The sequence below is a fragment of the Barbus barbus genome (genome assembly GCF_936440315.1).
Source record: "Barbus barbus genome assembly, chromosome: 44".
Taxonomy (NCBI): Eukaryota; Metazoa; Chordata; class Actinopteri; order Cypriniformes; family Cyprinidae; genus Barbus; species Barbus barbus.
Genome location: NC_136722.1, coordinates 12,423,883 through 12,447,329, shown reverse-complemented (window position 1 = coordinate 12,447,329; position 23,447 = coordinate 12,423,883). Strand labels below are relative to the sequence as shown.

Below are 23,447 nucleotides of genomic sequence, written 5' to 3'. Positions count from 1 at the left end.
TCTTTTATTTCTATTTTTAAAGATGGCTTAATCTGGGTCTTATTTATGGTTTTAGTTGAAGTTAGACTACCATTTTGTTTGAACCCCAACACGGTTTCAAATGGGGGAATGAATGAGTGGAGTTACGATCTCTCTTCTTGCACTATATAATGGATTGGAAATAATAGTTTTTGTAAAACCAATGTATTTATCCTAGTATCTAGGTTATAGACAGTGTCTGTATTTGGTATCTGTGAGGAGACTGAGGGTCTGACACATGTCAGGAATGCAATAACAGTGTTTATTCATTTAGCCCGGCTTCCAGAGAATATGTACTTTTATTGTTATCAGTTAATTTTCTGATATGACCAAATTAACCAAAAGCCATCAAAGATGTATAAGACATGCAACATCAAACAAGACAATTTTTTATCTAAAGGGTCATAAAAATGAATTACTTATTGTGCATGTGGTGTTTCTTTCATAATATATTAATGATTTGTAAAATCTGGTTAATGAATATGCAATTGTAGTTTTAAGGCTGTTGTCTAAATGTTTTGTTTAGAAAGTAAGTGTGAAGTAGGAAGAGAGGTATTTACAAAGATGTGTAGATGAAAGCATATATGGATGGAGGACACTTTTCCAGTTAGAGGGACACACAAAATGATTCACTGGAAAGGACATAACTTTTATGTGAAGAAATACTAGTGCAAATAGAACTAGTGGGATTAAGTAAGTAGATGAACATTAAAGGGAAGTATTTGTATGAAAGAATGTGTTTATTACTAGAAATGTCAGAAATGTACTTTCCGTGGTGACCTCACTTGGTAGACCAGACTGGGGTACTGGACCCCACACCGGTCTAAACGGGGGACAGAAAGAGTGGATGGCAGGTCTACAATGGCCTTCATAATAATATTTAATTATAATATTTCTTGAATAATTATTAATCAAAGTTACATTTAGACATATTATAGAATAAGTTGATTATGGCTTTAGTCTGCCTTTCTATTCTCTAAGAAGCTGCTCTCATTGAGTGTGTAACCATGATAAGGTTTAGGGCTGAGGCAACCTTGAAGTAAGATAAGTGTTTCTCTGCGTATGTGTGTTAGTATCTGTCTGTACAGGAAGAAGCTCAGACAGTCCAGGATAAACGTTCCGCTGGCTATGTCCAGCGTATCAGATATACGTCTTTGGAGAGACGTATTGCGTCGGACCTCTGATCACTTGTCACTAAAATAGTCATCAGAAGATATGCTTCAAGCTTGCATCCATATGTGGAAATTGTCTAAGTTTATCAGAATTTTGATGACTTATGCATTGACGCAATTAGCAACCTCTGTTATGGTATAATTTCTGGTGTTTTTGAATTGTAAAGCAGGTCGGCCTACGAACTCCATCGCGAGTGTTAAAGCTGACTTCTTTTATTACTTATTGTAACTTCTATGTAGTGAAGTGATACACTGCCAAGTATGGTGACCCATACTCGGAATTCGTGCTCATCCAACCCATCCAACTCATCCAACCCCATCCAACGTGCACACACACAGCAGTGGACACACACACACCGTGAACACACACCCGGAGCAGTGGGCAGCCATTTTATGCTGCAGCGCCCGGGGAGCAGTTGGGGGTTCGGTGCCTTGCTCAAGTTTTGTGGTTTGGCTTCCAGGTTTGCCTAAATCTGAACTTTTCGAGCTGAGCAATTATTTATTACTGGCTTCGTGCTGCAACTCATTACAGGAGTCAATTTAAAAGAGTATATCATCACCACAAGTCTTTGCCATAAGTTAGAAATCCACTTGCTGGAATGACAATTTTCCATTTGTGAAACCCCTCCCTATTAATTTATGTAAAAACATTGACTCAACACAACAATAAATCTCTGCTGCAGCAGGCAAATTTTGCCTTTGCACTCTCGTGTGTCTAATACTTCAAGTACGACTGGCCTTGAATGACTTTGTTGTCCTGTTTTGAATGCATAATTAAAATAAGACAAGATTATTCGTGTCAGTGTTTATGAAGTAAACTGGCCGGCAGGACGTTTAAGAGCGTGAGCCAGCAGTTTTGGAGCATCTCTGCCCCAAAACATCTGCAGTGCAGCCACTGTTTCATGCCCATCATCCAATAACCAACATCATCTACACCGTATTTTGTTATTAACAGAGGAATCGCCCACAGTAAGTGACACTGTATGTCTGTTTAAAACATGAAATGGTACCAAAGTCATTTTGAGCAAAATACACAGCCTAAAAAATGTCCTCTCCCTCTCTAATCATACGGGTCTCCATACAGCAGACAGCACTCGCCCACAGCACATCTTGCTTGAAATAAATCATAATTAAAACTACAGAGAGTCTCATAAAGCCTTTGCCCTCACAGCAACAAAAAACATTAAGACAAAGTATCCATTCCTTCTGTGTGCTACTTATAATGGTATGAATTTTGCATACACATTCTTTAAAAATCTATTTTGAAATGTACTGATTTGTCATTGCATTACTTGTTATTGTTATCTCAGCCATTCACATAATAAGCAAACACTCATGCATCCACGTGCTCCCACAACTTTCATGAATAATTCACCCTAAAATGATAAATTGCATGCCATCCAAGATGTTTTCTCATCAGAAGAGATTTGGAGAAATTTAGCATTACATCACTTGCTCACCAAGTAAATGGGTGCCGTCAGAATGAGAGTCTTATAAAAACAGAACAATAATCAACAAATAATTCACATGTCTCCAGTCCATTAATTAACATCTTGTGAACCAAAGAGCTATGTGTTTGCAATAAACAAATCCATGAAGGCATTTTTCAAACTGTTCAAACTTTGAACCATTGTTTCCAGCTAAAATACAAGTCCATAACTCAATATCGATATATGCTCAGATAAAGCACCATTTACAAACAAAAGCAGTTCAAAACAGTTCTAAACAAATATGTTGGTGATTTTGAAGTGAGTGGACAACAAAGGGTGGACTTTTCACTGAAGGAAGTGTTATTACGGATTAACGACCAATCAAAAGTGACGGTTTAAAAATAAAATGTTTTGATGGATTTGTTTCTTACAAACATGCAGCTTTTTACTTAAAGACTGGAGTCTTGCTTGTGGAGTAATGTGATGTTTTTATCATCTGTCAGGACTCTAATTCTGAGGGCACCCATTCACTGCAGAGGATCCATTGGTGAGCAAGGGATGTAATATTAAATTTAAGTTTTTATTTATTTATTTTGTTTTATTTTTGGGTAAACTATTGCTTAAAATGACAGCAATACATCAATATAACAGGACGATTCTCTGTCACAGCTAAATCAGGCTGACTGATGCTCTTGTCTAAAGAATGACACTGCAGCTTCCTGCACTCATAAGTGTAACTGCCACTTGAGGCTAACAGTATTCCACTCATTTATGAGGATGGATGTGCTGCCTCGGCCAACTATAGAGCACGCAGCCATGTCCCGCCACTCACCATCCACAGTTCTCGCAAACGGATGCTTATATTTTTATATGATGCATCATCACCTATTTGAATGATGCTCGAGACATCTCTTTAAAGGCTGTGATACCTGTTCGAAACCTATTTAAACTGTATAATGTGACACATTTACGAGGTTATTTAGTGAGAAAAAAAGATGTAGGGTAGAATCTTTAACAACAGAAAATATTTTTTTGGTGTGTCAGAAATCGAATCAAAGCAAATCTGAATAATAAAAAATACAAATAAAATGTTTATAATGAATTTAATGTTATTTATATTGGATATAATATACAGACTATTGTATAGTTTGCAGTTAGTAACATTTTAAAATAGTACTATTTAGTAATTAGTAATCAGACATAAGTGTCTTATGCTTACCAAGCCTGCATTTATTTAATAAAAATACTGTTTTCTATTTTAATATACTTAAAAAATGTCATTTATTCCTGTGATGCAAAGCTGAATTTTCAGCAGTCCTTACTCCAGTCCTCAGTGTCACATGATCTTTCAGAAATCATTTTAATATGCTGATTTGCTGCTCAATAATCATTTCTTATGATCTATGTTGAAAATAATTATGCTTCTTAACAATTCTTTGAAAACTGTGACATTCTTTTTTAACATTCTTCAATGAATTAAAGGTTAAAAAAAATATAATTGCAATATTATAAATATCTTTACAGTAACTTTTGGTCAATTTGCATCCTTTCTGAATAAAACTTTTAATTCCTTTCAAAAAAAAGAAACAAAAAAAGAAAACTCTATTTGACACCACACTTTAATCAAATATTTTAATAAATCCTAGAATATTCTTTAATAAAAACATTAATAACAAATAAATGACAAATATTGATATAATCTAAACATATTCATTGGTGTTTCACGGCAGATTTTATGCTATTTTACAGTGTCCTTGTTACACATGTACTTAATATAGTGATAACAGTAAATTATGCATAATTACACGCAAATAACCCTAAACCAAATCCTAGTGCATTCATGTTGTTAATTAATATTAGTCGGTACTTAAATGGATAATTAAACTATAACACTAAACACCTTTTAAATAACGTTAAACCAGAAATACAGGTTTGGAACGACATGTATTTTTTGTGTAATTTTTTGGGTGAACTATAATATTTGGAATAACACTGGAATAACATATTACATCTGATGCTAATTTATAATAGTGCTTTGTAAAATCTGTTCAAACGTTTAACTTGTAATAATAGTATAATTTTTGCAACAACTTTTAGTATATTTATCCTCCTACTGCTAATGTCAAAGTAGCAATTAAACACAAGATGCTACAGACGCTGCAGTTTAAATCTGGTTCATACCCTCATAAAAACTGCTCGGATAAGAATAATTCTGACATGACATTTTCTGCTCATCCGATAATCCTAATGAATACTTGATAAGCACACACTAGCGACCAAGATGAGGAAAAGAGAGAAAGAATGGGTCAGCTTTGGTGCCTCTGGAGAAAAAAAAAAGGAGATTTGACAGAATCAGAGAAAGCACAGATGAGTCAGAGAAAATGTGAGGAGGCTTGGTCAGCACAAGTCTATAGTGGCTGACTCATTTTTGATGGCTGATATGTGCGTTTCATTTGTTTCTCACACCAGATCCACATGACTAACACTGATGATGGCCGCACACCCAGTGCTCCTGCAGGGTGGCCAAAAGCACTTACCTCCTCTTGAGTGCTTCTGCCTGTGGTGTGGCTTATATGTTCCTGTATGAGCTGTGGAGGAGAACCGGTGCAATCACTGCTCATCAAACACTGAAGTTACAGGCCAATTCAAGTCTCAAAACATATTCCTATGGAGATATAAAGACATCTGTTTGGTTTTGTTCAAGTCATGCTATTGTTACCAACATTAACGCTGTAAAACACGCACAAACCAACCTTTTCTACATGTTTCCATCAACATAGTCTGATGACAAGGCTTACCTGGGCTTGAAAATGTTCTGATGCTGAATTAAAGGACCACTGCAATGACACAAAATACGTTTTCTACACTTTATACATTAGTTTTCATCCCAAAAACCACAATAACATTATTCCAAATAAATGTTTTCTAGGTTTCAATATACAATACTATGTGACTATCAAATTAAATACAGTATATATATAATATCATATATATAATTTAATCGTGATTAATCGCATCCAAAAAAAACAGTTTTTGTTTGCATAATATATGTGTGTGTGTATATTTATAATGTATATATAAATACACACACACATGCATATATTTAAGACAAATGTTTATGCATTTAAAATATTTATATATAATATCAATTATATGAATATAAATATTTACATGGAAATATTTTCCAAATATATACTATATGCTTGTGTATTTATATACATAATAAATATGCACAGTATACACATATATTATGTAAACAAAAACTTATTTTGGATGCGATTAATCGCAATTAATCATTTGACAGCACTAATATATATATATATATATATATAGTATAATATAATAATATACCTGTCTATCTATCTATATGCATATTGTGAAATATTATTACAATTTAAAATAATGGTTTTCTAGTTTAATATACTTTACAGTATAATTTGTTTCTTTGATGCAATGTCTTCAGCGTCACTTGATCCTTCAGAAATCATTCTAATATGCTGATTTATTATCAATGTTGGAAACAGTTGTGATGCTTAATATATTTTGGAACCTGTGATAGTTGTTTTTTAGGATTCTTTGATGAATTAAAAAAAAGAAATGAAATGATAATAAATATTATTATTCCTAAACTTTACTAGTCTTTACTATCACTTTTTTTTCTAATTTAACACATCCTTGCCGAGTAATAGTATTACTTTCTTTAAAAAAAAAAAAGAAAAAAAAAACTTTTGAACAGTACTGTATATTTTTTACAAAATATTTATATTTTAAATAAATGCTGTTCTTTTTAACCTTATAGACAGACAGACAGATAGACAGACGTAGATTTTTCACAGTATTGCTGTTTTTATCATGTAATAAATGCAGCCTTGATGAACATAAACATTTTAGTAGATATTTATATCTATATATTTATCTATATATATATTTCATATACAGTATGTAAGGAGTTTTTTTTTCTTTTTTTAAAGTTACTTTGCATTAAATTGTTAATATAATACTGGATTTTCTTATTATAGACATTTATTATATAAAATGTTAGGGTATGGATGACTTTGTTTTTCAAAAGTGGCATTTGAAAGTGGTCGATAAAGGTCAGAGTAATTCTTTGGCAGACCGAATCTCCAGATGACATCTACATGCATCTCCTGCATTTGATTTACATATGCTGTGGTGAAAGATCTGTTGTAGTACAAATGTTTTAAAACCTTATGCAAAGCAAAGCTGCATTCTTCAGTCATAAGTTAAAGTTATAGAGAATGCCAGGAGACGCTCACCTTACTGATTTGACTGAGATTCGATCATCCCACACAGAGAGTAGGAAGCAAAGCACAGAGGGCACTGGCTCTGCAGGGTTATGAATATGGAAATATGGAATACACAGCCAGCTGTTAAAAATAAAAAACTGAAAGTCATGTTATCATAAAGATGTAGGGAACTTAAAGGAACACTTTGACAGAACAGACAGAGCTGAAGAATAATGTACTACTGCCCCCTTGTGGTGTCGAAAGTAGTGGCCACATTAGCTTAAAAGTCACAGCAGAAAGTCTTACTATTACTGATTTTTATAGAAAGTAACTGTACACAGAACGCAAACTTTCTGTATCAATAAAAACAAAACAAAATAACTGCTGTTCCAAGATGTGCACGATACAAAACAGCATAATGTATCTTAGATTTTCCAGATTTCCACTTTGAATAACAAACAAGTCATGTCTTCTGGACTTATTGTTAGGTTGGACTGCCAAGGGAGTTATAAACAAAACTTACTTTAAAATTTACTTAATGTATTATTAAAAACAGAACACAGCATGCAATATATACTGTACAGTATGCAGTTGTCAATTTCCAGCACTGAAAATGCATTCAGTGAATACTATACAATATGCAGTATTCTATTGTTATTTCCTGGGTTTTTTTCTTTCTTGGAAATTATAACTTTTATCTAGCAAGGATGCATTATATTGATCATAAGTTATAGTATATACTTAGTACACAAAATATATATATTTTTTTTGATATCATATTGTGCACTATATGTTCTTTTGAAGTTTCTATTTATCAAAGAATCCTCAAAAAAAAAAGAAAAAAACATTGTTACCTGAACGATCCAAAGCTGTGTTTTTTTTGTTTAGTGATAGCTGTTCATGAGTCCCTTGTTTGTCCTGAACAGTTAAACTGCCTGCTGTTCTTCAGAAAAATCCTTCAGGTCCCACAAATTCTTTGGTTTTCTAGCATTTTTGTGTATTGGAACCCTTTCCAACAATGACTGTATGATTTTGAGATTCATCTTTCCACACTGAGGACAACTGAGGGACTCGTATTCAACTATTACAGAAAGTTCAAACGCTCACTGATGCTCCAGAAGGAAAAACCATGCATTAAGAGCCGGGGCGTGAAAACTTTTTAACAGAATGAAGATGAGTAATTTTTTCTTGTTTTGCCTAAATATCATATTTTTCCATTTAGTACTGCCCTTCAGACGCTACAGAAGATACTTACATGTTTTCCAGAAGACAAATTAAGTTAAATTTACCTTGATCTTCAAATTCAAAAAAGTTTTCACGCCCCGGCTCTTAATGCATGGTTTTTCCTTCTGGAGCATCAGTGAGCGTTTGAACTTTCTGTAATAGTTGAATATGAGTCCCTCAGTTGTCCTCAGTGTGGAAAGATGAATCTCAAAATCATACAGTCATTGTTGGAAAGGGTTCCAATACACAAAAATGCTGGAAAACCAAATAATTTGTGGGACCTGAAGGATTTTTCTGAAGAACAGCAGGCAGTTTAGCTGTTCAGGACAAACAAGGGACTCATGAACAACTATCACTAAACAAAAAAAATCACAGCTTTGGATCGTTCAGGTAACAACACAGTATTAAGAATCAAGTGTATGTAAACTTTTGAACGGGGTCATTTTTAGAAATTCAACTATTACTTTCTCTTGTGGACTATATGTAAACATATTTAATGTGAAATATTCAGGTCAGTACAAAAACAATAACATGCATTTTGTATGATCCCTTATTTTGGTAAAATAACATTTTGCAGATTCTGAAAGGTGTATGTAAAGTTTTGACTTCAACTGTATGTAAATATATGGTCTTCAGAAAAACTTCTGAAAAAAGCAACACAACTGTTTTTAACACTGATAAGAAATGTTTCTTAAGCAGCAAATCAGCATATTATAATAATTTTTTAAGGATCATGTGACACTGAAGACTGGAGTAATGGTTGTTGAAAAACACAGGAATAAATTACATTTAAGAATATATTAAAATAGAAAATAGTTATTACAAATTGTAATAATATTTCACAATATTACTCTTTTTACTGTTTTTGATCAAGTAAATGCAGCCTAATGCAGAAGATACTTTTTAAAACAAAAAAATAAAGATTCTTATCAACTCCAAACTTTTGAATGGTAGTGCACTATTTTTGTACAATATACAATATGCTTATACTCAATATTTCATCTGCTTATGATGAAATAACAGATGTAATGACCAAATATATCAACGAGTTTGTTGGAGAAAAAAATGCTGTTTTCAAACAAGACACATTTCACTGATCTTTATTTTGAAAGAGATTCAAAGAGTTTTCCATAAATACAAAAATAGCATATACTGTACTTCAGTTTAAATGAGAATACATGTTGCAGGATTAGCATTTTAAATCAAATTATGATTAAATGAAATTATATAGTGAAGGGCCGGGGTGATCGGGGGGGGGGGGGGGGGGGGGGGAAGGGAACAGAACTACACACACATATTCTAAAAGCACACTTGGATCACATCCTTTCATATGGACATTTTTTTTTTATATACAAAAAAAATTGATCCTATTATGTGAACCTGATATATCGACAGTTGCACAGAGATGACTTCATGCGCTCACCAAAGCACAAACATTTTCACGAAGTTCTGTTTGAATCTATCACACACAACATATGCCTTAACACACACACACACACACACACATGAAAAGGTCTATTTCGGTTAGCAGAAATTGTTAATAAGGGCACCGTGATCTCAAATGCATCAGTGTATTACAGTTAACCTGATAAGCGATACTACACAGAGTACGACTGCGCACATTTACACGAGTCATAACCATTAGCCACACGATCCACACCGGCTCTGGTTGATTCGGGAATATTGGACACTTACCAACAGACGGAATTAAGGCAATTACAACACATTAAAAGTGCTTCAGGGCAAATGTTTTTCTTTTTTTAAATTGTCATCACATATAAACTGAGTTTATAAATAAACCTGAGGCTAGACCTCTATACTTTAAAGAGACAGTTCAGCCAAGAATCTAAATTTTGTCATTTACACACCCCTCACGTCAATCCAAAAGACACGATGTATGACTTACTTTCTGCTCTGTAACATAAAAAGATATTTTGAAGAATGTTGGTAACCAAACATTACCGCTGACTTCCATGGAAGAAAACATCATGCAGGTTTGAAATTACATGAGGGTGAGTAAATGATGACAGAATATTAAAAGAGTAGTTCACCTAAAAATGAAAATTTGCTGAAAATGTATTCACCCTTGGGACATCCAAGATGTGGAGTTTGTTTCTCCATCGGAACAGATTTAGAGAAATTTGGCATTACATCACTTGCTCTGCAGTGAATGGGTGCCATCAGAATTAAAGCCTCAACAGCTGATAAAAACATCACAATATTTATATAGAACTGATTTTGCATGTAAATGCACTTGATCTGTGCATATTTCTCTCCTGATTCAGACAAGACAACTTTTTCACCGGAGAAAACAATATTATGGATAGAGGATTCGCATTTTCATCGGGCGCAATGGTTTGAGGTTAAAAACTTGAAATGCTTGTACATTATTATGTTTTTATCAGCTGTTTGTACTCTTATTCTGAAGGCACCCATTCACTACAGAGGATCCATTGGTGAGCAAGTATGATATGATAAGATATGCTAAATTCTTCCAAATCTGTTCCGCTAAAGAAACAAACTCATCTACATCTTGGTTGGTCTGATGGTGTGTAAATTTTCCATGCATATTCATTTTTGGCTGAACTATTTCTTTCATTTTTATGTGAACTATCCCTTTAACGTCTCCCTTTGGGAAGAAATGTGTCGACAACATTGTCTAATCGAAACCAATGGCACCAATCAACCCACTAGCCTATTTACAGTTCCTCTAGCAGCCACACGTTCATGGCATTAGTCTTCAACACTACTGCAAATAAATGAAGGTGAAAGTGACTATTTAAAATGACGAAATGGCTGCGCCTGTCGTATGGCTATGCGCTGTGGTGTTGCTGGAGGAAATGAGCATAAGGCATGGGTGAACTGAAAGCACCGGAACACCAGCGTGGGTAGAGCAGTGCTCGACTCTGCCAGGAGATGGCATCAGGCCAGTCTCATTCTTTGCTATCCAAATTCTCTCATGTCAAGAGAATGAGCAAGATCCACCGCCAATGTGAAATCTTTTTTCTTTGTATAATTTGCTTGAGAAGAAAATAAGTCCAGATGGAAAAACAAGACCTAGAGGGGCTAAAGCTTTTGCTTAGCCCTTGTTGTGCTTCTATAATGAGAGAAGTCTAACTTGAGCTTGCCTCTGGCTGTGACTGACTGTGGCTATCTACTTGCTGATTGGCTGGAGAGGTGATGCTGGGCGTGTAAGGGGGCGGGGCATCACTAATTCCACTGGAATCGTTGCCGTCCGGGATGGCGATGCTCAGGGATGCGTCGGTGTCGTTGTTTTGAGCGTACTCACTGTACGGTGGAGGCTTCAGGTCATTTGCTGCATAAAACAAAGAGGAGAGTGCAAAGGTCATGCACAAGGTTTGAAACGGATACCTGGAGATTTCAGGATTTATATATGGTAAATATATATAATTTATATATAAATATATCATTTATTTCATTAAGTCATGAAATGTTAATCAATCTATCTATCTATCTATCTATCTATCTATCTATCTATCTATCTATCTATCTATCTATCATTTTTCATCATAAATCACCGTATGTTAGCATGCAAGAATTTGATAGTATTTTACAGTAAAATTACATATATGTTAAGGTAACTTACAGTTTTTAGTGTAGCAATTTTACACAAATTTCTGTGAAGAAAATTTTTATGGTAGATGAAGAGATACCAGAACACAAACATACCAACTTATTAACTCACTAAAAATACAACTAGAATATTAATAATAAATATAGCTGCAAGCAGCGATAACCGGGGTTCAAGCATTTTAAGGCCTAAGGTGGTATGCTTTTAGGGTCTAGGCCAACCTGGATGTATAGCTGACTGTGAAACATCGAAAATGGACAATAGGCGTGCGCACACACACACACACACACACACAACACAAATAGAAATGAAATGGTTAAACTATCATATTAATAATCATTCAGCTTGCTTACACACACACACACACACACACACACACAAACACACTTATACACGGACATACATGCACACATATTTTGTTGCAGATATAGATATTTGAAATAAATTACAGGTGACAATACTTTTTGCAAGTCTTTTCTTTTAAAGAGTTTATATAGTAATTTTCAGGTTTCTCTGTGATCATAATATGGCAAAACTGTAAAAACTGACATATCTGTATGAACAAAATGGTAAACTTAAATTAAATGCGATTTTAAATGTCATAAGTGATTTTATAAAATCTCCTAAAGAAAAGCTATGAACAGTACTGTTTTAGTGTTTCATAAGCCCATTAGTGGTCTTCCGTTGCCGTCTAGTGGTTATAAATAGCAATTTCTCATACATCACTGTGTTTTTGACATTTATAACTATTATAGCCCCCCCCCCAATCTCTATTAAATTTTGCATGCTTGTTTAGAATGAAATTATGCATCATGGGCTTTCTTTTAGTATTATTAGGCCTTTGGGTACACTATGTAAATAGCATATTATAAAATGACCGGTTTATAGTTGTACAAATGCAAATGTTCAACATTGTTTTGATAATTATTGACCTAGAGAGTCTAGAGAACAGTACTGCACTGATTTGATTGATTTTGAGTTAAAAACTGAAGGCTAGTTGACAAAAGCATGTTTTTTTAAATAATCTCAAATACTTAAAGAACAGTTTGATCAACAGCAGTGATTGTAAAGGCAAAGTTGATCAGAATGAGAATGTTAACCTTGTCAAAGAGGTGCTTAAATTGTTTTTGCCAATGGCGGCCATGTTTTTTGAGATACGTGAATGTCCTCATAGATATTTGTGCCACTTCGGACAAAGACACTTCATACCAAATTGCATGTCGATCGGACCAACACTTACCCAGTTATAGTTTTGTCAATCTTATAGCGCCCCCAAGTGGCAGATCTGCGCAATTTTTTTTTATTTGACCAAAGATTGAGCTGCTATGTTTGTGTGCCAAGTTTGGTGAAGATATCTCATTTCTACGGCTGCAACAACGAATCGATTAAATCGATTAAAATCGATTACTAAAAGAGTTGGCAACGAATTTCATAATCGATTCGTTGTGTCGCGCGACGCGGAGACGTTTGATTATTTAAAAAAATAAAAAAAAAAATAAAAAAAAAACTTTAGTTGAGCGCGGAGCGAACACACTCGGTCTCTCTCGCGCACTGATGCTAGCAGAGTTCGGCGCCTCATAGACAGGGCGGAGCAAAAATAAAAAAAACGAGCGGAGGTAGAGGAAAGATACATGGCGGAGGCAGAGAAATCCATGCGACCTTGCACTTACTACAATGATGGTAATAATTTAATGAATAAGTTTCAAGTGAACTTGAGAGAGAGTGTGTGTGTGTGTGTGTGTGTGTGTCTTGTCTGTAATTGCTCTTTGGGTTACTTACCTTTACACAACTAGTAACTAAAACAAGTATGTATGGAAGTATGTATTTAGTTGATGTAAAAATTGTGCTATTACACATACTCATACTATCTTTTTGATTCCAGAAAAAAACAGCAAACCATGAGAGGCTTCTTGATGGGAAATGCATCATGTACACCACAGCAAGCCGCTGTCTTGACGGATAGTATCCTCAACATGCTCGTCACTGACATGAGGCCTCTGTCGATGGTTGACGATGACGGCTTCACTAAAATGATCCACACCTTGAACCCTGGTTACACTCTGCCCTCCAGGACTCACTTCACAAAGCTCATGGAGAGAAAATATGAAGAGACATTCAAGGAAGTGAAAACTGAGTGAAGTGACATTCAGCCAAGTATGGTGACCCATACTCGGAATTCGTGCTCTGCATTTAACCCATCCAACGTGCACACACACAGTAGTGAACACACACCCGGAGCAGTGGGCAGCCATTTTCTGCTGCAGCGCCCGGGGAGCAGTTGGGGGTTCGGTGCCTTGCTCAAGGGCACCTCAGTCGTGGTATTGAGGGTGGAGAGAGCGCTGGACATTCACTCCCCCCACCTACAATCCCTGCCGGCCGGAGACTCGAACCCGCAACCTTTGGATCACGAGTCCAACTCTCTAACCATTAGGCCACGACTTCCCCCAACTGCAATAAACACCAACAACAGCAAACTTGCTCTCACCACTGATGTATGGACAAGTGTAGCAACTGAAGCCTACCTTGGCATTACATGCCACTACATCACAGATGACTGGGACATGCAGTCATTCTGCCTCACCACCATGCCACTGCAGGACAGACACACTGCATCTAACATTGCAGAGTGGTTGGAGCAGGTAGTGGCCAGATTTGAAATTCCTCCTAGCAAAATCATTGCCATAGTCCATGACAATGGTGCTAATATCGTGGCTGCAGCAAATATCCTGGAGGAGAAGCATGGGTGGTCCTCTGTCCGTTGCACTGGCCATACTTTGCAACTTGTGATCAATACTGCGTTGAAGCATCCAAGCATTGAAAAAGCTGTCGGGGTTGCAAGATGTCTGGTAGAACATTTTAAGAAAAGCGAGCTAGCCAGCAGTAAACTCAGAGAGAAACAACAACAAATGGCCACACCAGAGCACAGCCTTGTTCAAGACATAAGCACAAGGTGGAATAGCACATTCTATATGATAAGTCGACTGCTTGAGCAAAGGTGGCCTGTAACAGCAACATTGTCCGACAGATCTGTCACACAGAGAGGCAAAAGGTACCTGGATCTGAAACCAGACCAGTGGAGCCTGCTGGAAGAGCTTTCAACAGTCCTCAAGCCTTTTGAATGCGTCACTGTGTTCATGAGTGGACAGAAATATGCAACAATATCTGCAATACCTCTTGTGAAGGGGCTGTTGAAGTCCACCCAGAGTGCTGTCTACGAGTCAGCCCCGCTGCGGGCTTTCCAACTCACTGCGGTGCAGCAGTTGCAGGAGAGATGGAAAAGGGAGACTGCTTTCTCAGATGGAGCACCAAACACAGTGATTTTTGCGATGGCCCTTGACCCAAGGTTTAGGAAACTGAGCAAGTTTCTTTCACCTGATGAAATCCTACCTGTTCAAACTAAACGGCAAACAATGTCACTTGAAGAGAGAAGGAAGATGGATGTGCAGCAGCATGGCAGTTGCAGTGTTGTTACCTCCACCAATACTACAGCTACTGAATCAACACCTCTAGTAGCCACTCTACTTGATTCACTCCTTGGTTCTGATGGTGAAGAAGAGGATAGAGCAGGTGAAGCTGAGGATGTCCACAGCCAAGTGAGGAACGAAGTCCTCACATACTTTGGAGAAAAGAGCCTTGCCAAGGAAGAAAACCCATTATTGTGGTGGAAGGCTAACAATGAAAGATATCCCATGTTGGCCAGGCTAGCCAAGTCTTACCTCTGCATCCCTGCCACCTCAACACCATCTGAGCGGCTGTTTTCTGCAGCAGGCAACATAGCCTCAAAGAAAAGAGAGAGCCTGAGCCAGGAGCATGTGGACATGCTCACATTTTTGCATTGCAATGCAAAGTGTCTGAACAAAGGGAGTGAGAGAGTAAGTGTGTGTGTGTCAGTGTGAGAGTTTGTGTCAGTGTGTGCGTCTGCAGTGTAGTGTAGAGAACAAGTTCTGACATTCAAACAAATCCTGTTAAATTTTCTGATTTGTATTGTTCTTTATTTTTTTATAAATTATTTATTGTTCTGGCAGCTCAGGTGGCACTTTATTTAAAAAACAAAGTCTATATATTTGGCAGATGTAAAGCATACATGTGTATGTTTTTTGTGTTAGTCCATTTTTATTTTATTGTATTATTATAACAGCTCAGGGATGTTCAAGGAGCAACATGTTTGTGCACTTTCTTAAGATTTTAGTTCTGTTTTTGAATAAAGGGTTGGAAATTAATGCTTTTCTTGGTTTTTTATCCGATTCATCGATTAATCAAAAAAAATAATCGACATATTAATCGATTATTAAAATAATCGTTAGTTGCAGCCCTACTCATTTCGTTCACGAGTTATTGATTTTTAGTCGAATTTCAGGATTCCAAAAATGATCGCTGTAGCGCCCCCGATAGGCCGATTGGGGCGAGTCTTTGGATCTGAGTAGCGAGCAATACTACTACGTTCTGACCAAGTTTCAGCTCTCTAGGCCTTACGGTTTGGTCCGCACGATCAGTTTTACCGGAGAATAATTAAAAAAAATAAAATAAATAAAAATCCTAACAATTACAATAGGGTTTCAGCACTTTGTGCTTGAACCCCTAATAATAATAATAACACTAATAATGCTAGCCACAAACCTTTAGCTACCATCTGCAGAACCAAACCTTCCAATGACTCAACAATTTGGCATGCATGCTAAATAGCACGGCCATTCTTAAATTACATAATTTCCTGTTTCATGCTGCAGGCCACTTCAAACCATAAATGCCTCATTTGGTCCTAAACAGCAAACAAATGCAAATGTTGCCAAACATTTCCATGGAACAGGTGACAAACTACACGTACAACTTTCTGGGGAAAATGGGGGTTTTCCATCTCCACTTCACTCAAATATCAAGAAACGTTGAAAATGCTGAATGATGTGGCATTGAAGGTCGGCAAAAACCACATCCTGCTCTGGAGATATCTTTCACTCTGGTTCTCAGGGTTCTTTTAGACACAGATCTACTTGCTGAAATCTGGTGTTCATAAACTCATGAGACTTTGTTAGAGATGATGAGAGCACAAATGGAAAATGAAAAGGGGGGGAAATGCAAAAGAAAGATACAGGAGAATGGAACTGTGAGCCAGAATCTGCCGTTTGCTGCCAATCCTCACAAGCACCAGAAGATCAATCTCAGCACAGAAACTGAACTGAAGTAAACCCAAAGCACAGAGCCTTGATTGCCAAATTCATTTAAACCTTTTCCATGTTTTAACGTCAATATCTGGCAGCTGGTGTGCATAAACGTTCTTCTCAGCGTGTCAGTTATGAAACCTGCCAATTAAGAAGCATTGGTCTAATTTGGGATGGCTGATGTCCCCAGGCCCACTCTCCAACTGTTGTTCCCTCTTGTCATAAAATTTTCCCTGTAAACCATTAACAGAGCAGCAGAGTGAGAGAAAGCACGAGACTTTCCCAAGAGATGTAATGTGACCGAGATGCTGTTTTTCATATTAGGGTGAAGAGACATGTGAAGTATTTACTATTAATATAACCCTTGAGATTTGACAATCTCCTCACCATACCATATATGTATATATTCTTGGTGATTTTCCTTGTAAACATATCTAGCATTACTGCATTAAGCCTCTCACAGAGGGATGAACTAAGACTGTGACACACGAGAGAGCGTCAGTGCAAGAGCTCATAGTTCAACAAACATTTAATCATTTACATTCCAGCTGTGCTCTGAGCGATCACTTGGAAAGGCACTTTCAGAGATGATTTTAAGTGCGACACAATCTACATGTACACTGCAAACCGTATCAGGATTATGCCATATACACAGAGCGCTAAAAATAAAGCTAAATCCATCTTCCAAACTCAAAACATTTGCAACTAGAAAATGATTAGCAGACAAATTCCTATGTTTTGGTTTATGGTTAACTTTTTCGTAACACCCCATTGACCAAAAAAATCCATGACTTTATAACAGAGGAATAAAAATGCCTTCTAAACGGCACAAAATGGTTTCATTAAGGCTTATCCTCAGATGTATAAGTTTACATTTTCAAACATTCATTTTGCCATTAATTGTAATTGTAAAAATTCGATGAGATTTTTGAATGCACAAGGAGTCTGACAACAGCCAGTGCTCCACACCGAGATCTGATCTCACCATCATCCAGTCTGTCTGGAATGACATGAAGAAACAGAACAAACTGAGACAGACTAAATCCAAAAGAACTGTGGCAACGTCTCCTAGATGCTTTAAGAAATCTTCCTGCAAAGCTACCTGAAAAACTATGCACAAGTGCAACGAGGGCAAAAGCTGCTTTAAACACAAAGGATGGTCACACCAAATGTTGATTTTAATTTAGTTAATATAAGTTAATTGATCAATCAAATCTATTATGAAATTACTTGAATTACATGAATTATATGAATTACATCCTCCCTTTACAGCATTTTTACACAAGTGCCTATAGCTTTTCACAGTACTGTACCTTTGCAGGAAGGTTTCTTCAAGCATCTTGGAGACGTTGCCACAGTTTTTCTGGATTTAGGCCAGAAGAATAACTGGCTTAAAACCATTTTTTTAATGAAAATACTAATAGCCTAAGAATTCTGCACAATACCGTACTGTATTACACATTATAATTTATAAATAAATATATTAAATAAATATATATATTTTTTAATCAATTTTACATGTTCATACATATGATTTATATATTTCGTAAAAATACTATTATTAGGTTATTACCCTACATATTTGCATAAAACCATTTATTAATTTTCTCTATTTCTCTAAATGACAATTTGTCTGATGTGTTTACCTTACTCCGTACTCCACCTTAAAGCTCCGAAACTGTCCCAAGACAGCTTCAAAACACTTAAGACAGTTTTTCTTTTGGGGAAAAATGCCAATTTAAAAATTCCAATATATCCAAAAAAATTCAATTGATATTGGAATTACAAAATAAATAGCCAGAAGCTCCTCCTTTGAAATAAAAATGATTTTTGTTTTTAATTGTAATGTCAGCCCTTTAAACTGTGGCATGAATGGCTTCAGAAAAAAGAAAAAGAAAAAAATTGTTGGGTCCCGGTGGCCTTTAAAGTGTTCCAACAAAAGCTTATCAATTTTCTTAATAATCTTAAAAATTTATTATTTCTGTTCTAGTGCAGACTGGGGTGTAGCCGTACAGTGAGTCAGTCTTACCTCCAGACACAGCCTCATACGGAGGAGGCATGTCCAGATGAGAAAGCGAGGATGATGGTGGAAGAGAGGCAGAGGGTTCGCCCACCGAGCCGTCGTCCTGAACTCCGTACCAACTGGGCCAGATTGATGTCTGTGGAGCAGAGCAACAGTGGGAGTTAAACACCCACAATCAGACGGGAATCAAACACATTACACACAACAAGCTTCTGAGTTTGACTTCTTCTGTTAAAGACAACTTTAAATACATGTGACAGTGAAACCAGATCCGGTCGATGCTTGCTATTAAATGGTAGAATTGTGCAATGACTTGCCCAGGCCTACATACTTTATTACTTACAAGACCTTGGAGTCTCAGTTTTGCTGGCAAACACAATATTATCTCAGTTTCAGTAAGGATATGATCCACTCATTTTTTTGTGTCATATGCAGATTCATGAAAATTCGCTTAAAGAGAAAGTCATCTTCTAGGTTGGATCTTAATGTACTGGTATTTCCCTTCTCGATTATGCTCAGCAAAGCGGTTTGTTTAGCATTAAACAAATTACCGTGCAACCATTGTAATAAGTCAGCATGCTGTAACTTCCCTTACAAATGAGGCAAAATGCATTAAAAAACTACTATATGAACGAAAAAAACATTACTGGCATGTGAACATGCAAACAGGCTAGAAGTTTATCATCTCTCTGAAATGTTTGTTGTCAAATTGAGGATATTTCCTGTGTGGGGAGCTACAGGCATCTAGGGTTTCTAAAAATAGGGCTATATATCTTCTGAAGAAACTGCAGTTAAATTCCTGCATAATTTAGAATTTTTTTATAGGCATATATCCTATAAAAATTGTGATTAAAAAGTATGATGGGCTAATAAATATATAGCACAAACAGATGCCAGTCTATTTTTATCCAAAATATCCAGTGACATATTAAAATAGAAACCCTACCTGAATAGCAAAGCTCTTTGGCTTGATATAGTCTTCAATACTTGTGCTACAAATTGCTTCCAGATGCTTTTCTGAACATAAGACTCTTTCTTTCAGAAACAAAGGGCTTTTTCTGAATTTAAAAAGCAGTGTTACAGCTTCAAAACACTTTAGAGCTACAGAGAGAACACATTTCAGACTCTTTTAAAGAAATACCATTTATAATACAGTCACAGATAACATAATTTGACTGTAAGAGTGAATACGCTTTAGTCAAACTGCCTAAAAAAAAACAATTACATTCCTAAAAGGTTTTGTCAGCCCTGTAATGGCCCTCAGCTCTGGGCCCTGTTCTTGTTCCATCTCGTCTGCTTCTTCAGGGTTTTTCACAGGCACCGGTTAGTTTTGACAAGTGCTGAGCACCAACAAGAGAAATTATTCTCTAAAAAAGAACAGCCCATGCATTTTAGTGACCAAAAAATTTAGTGGCATTTTAGTAGTCAAAAAAATGCAGAGCACCAAGGTCAAAAACGGTGTTGTGAAACCGTAAAAGTGGAAGTTCACCAAAACCTTCCCTGTAGGTGAATGACACAGACATTCAGACTTGCGCTGAAAACGTCAATTGCAAAATTTCCACCGAATGCAGACTTCCATTCAGTTTGAAACCTGTGAGCAGATATATATTTCCTGTGTTCAGATATTAAAGATTCCATCTTCCATTTTAGACAAAGATTCCGTTTAAGATCTATTTTGGGTGATCCGATCACAAGCAGACAGTGCTAAATACAGGTGTCAACAGGGTCCAAATCATCCAAGCCACCTTCAAAAATGCATAACTGCTTCCCATTAATAGCATAAAAGGTATCTGTCCAGATGCGTCCTGGACAACAGTTGAAGGGCCTATCAATCTCCACTCAAACAGGGAGTTTTAAATTCAGAAAATTGGTTTTAAATATGAAAAATTTGGAATTTTATTTGTTCACAAATTCAGTAATAAAAAGTAATATTGTGAAATATTATTACAATAAAAAACTATTCTATTTTAATATAATTTAAAATGCAGTTATTACAGTTTACAGTGTCACATGATACTTCAGAAATCATTATGTTTTGCTGAATTTGGCGCTAGAGAAATATGCTGCTTATTATTTATCATGGAAACAGGAATCTTTGATGAATAGAAAGTTCAAAAGAACAGCATTTATTTGAAATGGAAATCTTTTGTAACATGGATATAACTGTCTTTAGTCACTTTTTTAATGTTGCAATTTAATGAATCTTTGCTGAATAAAAGTATTTACTTCTATTTGAAAATATAATAAATGGTAGTGTATACACTGTATATAAAGTTGAAATTAAAGCAATGAAGCTTTTCTTTCCTTTTTAGGCTGACTAAACAGTGATGAGGGTTAGACAAAGTGGATTTAAATACATTTTTGGTGTTTAATCACAACATCCTTTTCCCCTTTGAGTGCGTAATCAAAATCAAAAAAAAAAAAAAAGAGTTGTCTATCAGCTCATATCAGTCTCTCTGCCCTTTACCTAGTCAAATCAACAGAAGATAACATAACCAATTACTATCAGTCTATCTTATTGTCTTTCTGAATATACAATGAGTTCATAAGATCCACACTGTATTGCACAGGAAGCTAAACTGTGTCACATTTCCAAACAGCAATTATATCAGCAGCGGCTGACGCAAGCCAAGCCGACCACACCTTGAAAAAAAGCATCTGATTGGACTAAACCTGTAGTTGACTCACATTTTGTCTCTCACAGTTCTGGTGCAGGTACGCTCGTCCTCCAACAATGACGATCTGAGCGTTTCGGGGGTTGCTGAGGTATGCAGCCAACTGTCTTTGCCTTGAGCGATACCAGCAGATGTAGAAGAAGATCTTAATCATAATAAATATTATGACGACTCTAAAACAGGATAAAGAACAAGTTCAAAGTCTCAAAGTCACAAGCATGGCTTGATTTGATTACATCACATTGCGTGATACATGCCAACTAAATAAACTGAAATAAACAAAATCAATGCTGGTACGATGTACTGTAATCACATCAAAACTTACATGTACCAGTACAGCTCCATGCTTCTCACCAGTTGGTATCAATTACCATAATCAGCTTCCAAGCTGTCAAACTGAAATAAGAACCAATAACAAGAGTTTGGCAAGATCTGCAAAGAAACATGTCAATTTGAGATCTAGGCAATCTTGATTTATTCATAATTATAATAATCACCCAACCCACATATGAATAATCACTCAAACTGGCAACTGATCTCATGTTTAAAGCAGCTCAGATTCTTACAGTAACACTAGAAACATTTTAAACAGACTTTATTTCAAATATATTGTATATCAAACAGTGTTGGGTTACTGTTATATAAATTAAAAACAAGCACACGCTTACTTCACCTATATAAACAAACACATAAACAAACATCGCACGGGAACACCAACTCTTTAAAAGCATTCACAGGGCTTTTTCTAGTTATTAAATATTAATATAACTTGTCAAAACAAAAGCAGCTCACCTTGTAAACGCGTTTTAAGTGGCGTTATAATCCAGTTTTAGACAGCTAACGAAGCATCTGCTCCTCATAGACACAAGAGGAAGTCGCTTTGCTAACAGGCTACAAAATGTGTTTACCTTCATAAAATACCTAAACCGACACTTGGGTGTAATTTTTCGAGCAACTCGGCTTCACTGGCTGCCTTAAGGCCGAGTGTGGCTTCTCGCTCTTAGTAAATGCTAATACTTCAGAGCCTCAAAGGGCTTCCGGGAAATCTCGAGGGCTGTGTTTTTTCCATGAGCTAACGGAGGGGGTTTTGTTGTAGTTCTTCTGTTGTCTCGCAAGGCGTCCTCACTTCCGTGGAATCATGGGAGAAGAACGTCAAATTAAAAGTCTTTCATAGTTTATTTTACGTTTTTGTTGTTGTGGTTTAATCATTTAGATGTAAATAAAAATAAACATAATTATTATTGCTATTATTTATGTGAGTTTAAAACCGTAGATGATTTGCAAAAGTATCTACTTTTGCAAATCAATATCTGCAAAAGTATTTAGAAAGTATTTACAAAAGTATTTACTTTTGCAATATCAGTATCAACTGGTGTTTGAACTCTTAACAATAAACATGAAACACACAACACTATCATTACTTTTTATTTTAATTGTTTATTTTACACACATACTTATTACATTTCAAATTTGCACCTAACATACCTACTGAATTGTCTATTTTGTATATTGTGTTTGTGCTATTTTGCATATTGTCCATTATTTATTATTATTATTATCTGTGCCCAGTCCTGTCGCACTGTGGAGCTTCTGTCATTAAAACAAATTCCTCGAATGTGCAAACCAATAAAGCTAATTCTGATTCTGATAGATATGCTTCGAAGGACCTTGAGCGACCACAGTAGCTAAGTAGTTTATGTTTTTATTCGTGCTGTCAAACGATTAATTGCGATTAATCGCATTCAAAATAAACGTTTTTATTTACATAATACATGTGTACTGTGTATATTTATCATGTGTATAAACACACACACAGTAGCCTATATATTTTGAAAATATTTACATTAAATATTTACATATAATTCATATTATATATAAATAAATAAATATATTTAATATATAAATGTAAC

The 23,447-nt window shown here is 35.9% G+C and overlaps 1 protein-coding gene across 2 annotated transcripts; it reads right to left on the bottom strand.

Annotated features, from left to right (window-relative positions):
- Positions 1–9,175: 9,175 nt before the first annotated feature.
- LOC306863066 (uncharacterized protein) lies at positions 9,176–22,648 on the bottom strand. 2 transcript variants are annotated; one of them, XM_079406228.1, is made up of 5 exons: positions 22,330–22,648; positions 21,863–21,933; positions 21,551–21,710; positions 18,869–18,998; positions 9,176–11,407 (listed from the first exon to the last, which is right to left on the bottom strand). In XM_079406228.1, the coding sequence occupies exons 2-5, from the start codon at positions 21,880–21,882 to the stop codon at positions 11,205–11,207; spliced, it is 513 nt and encodes a 170-aa protein (XP_079262354.1). In that variant the 5' UTR covers positions 21,883–21,933; positions 22,330–22,648; the 3' UTR covers positions 9,176–11,204. The 2 variants fall into 2 exon arrangements, with proteins under 2 accessions (XP_079262354.1, XP_079262355.1); XM_079406229.1 differs by having other exon boundaries at positions 21,863–21,969; positions 22,330–22,611.
- Between the last annotated feature and the right edge of the window lie 799 nt (positions 22,649–23,447).

Bases quoted from the DNA above. Each gene is read 5' to 3' on its own strand.
- LOC306863066 (XM_079406228.1), bottom strand. From the start codon at position 21,882: ATGGAGCTGTACTGGTACAT. The intron at 18,999-21,550 runs GTGAGTCAACTA...TCTGCTCCACAG, and splicing joins AGAACTGTGAGAGACAAAAT to ACATCAATCTGGCCCAGTTG. The intron at 11,408-18,868 runs GTAAGACTGACT...TGTTTTATGCAG, and splicing joins GTATGAGGCTGTGTCTGGAG to CAAATGACCTGAAGCCTCCA.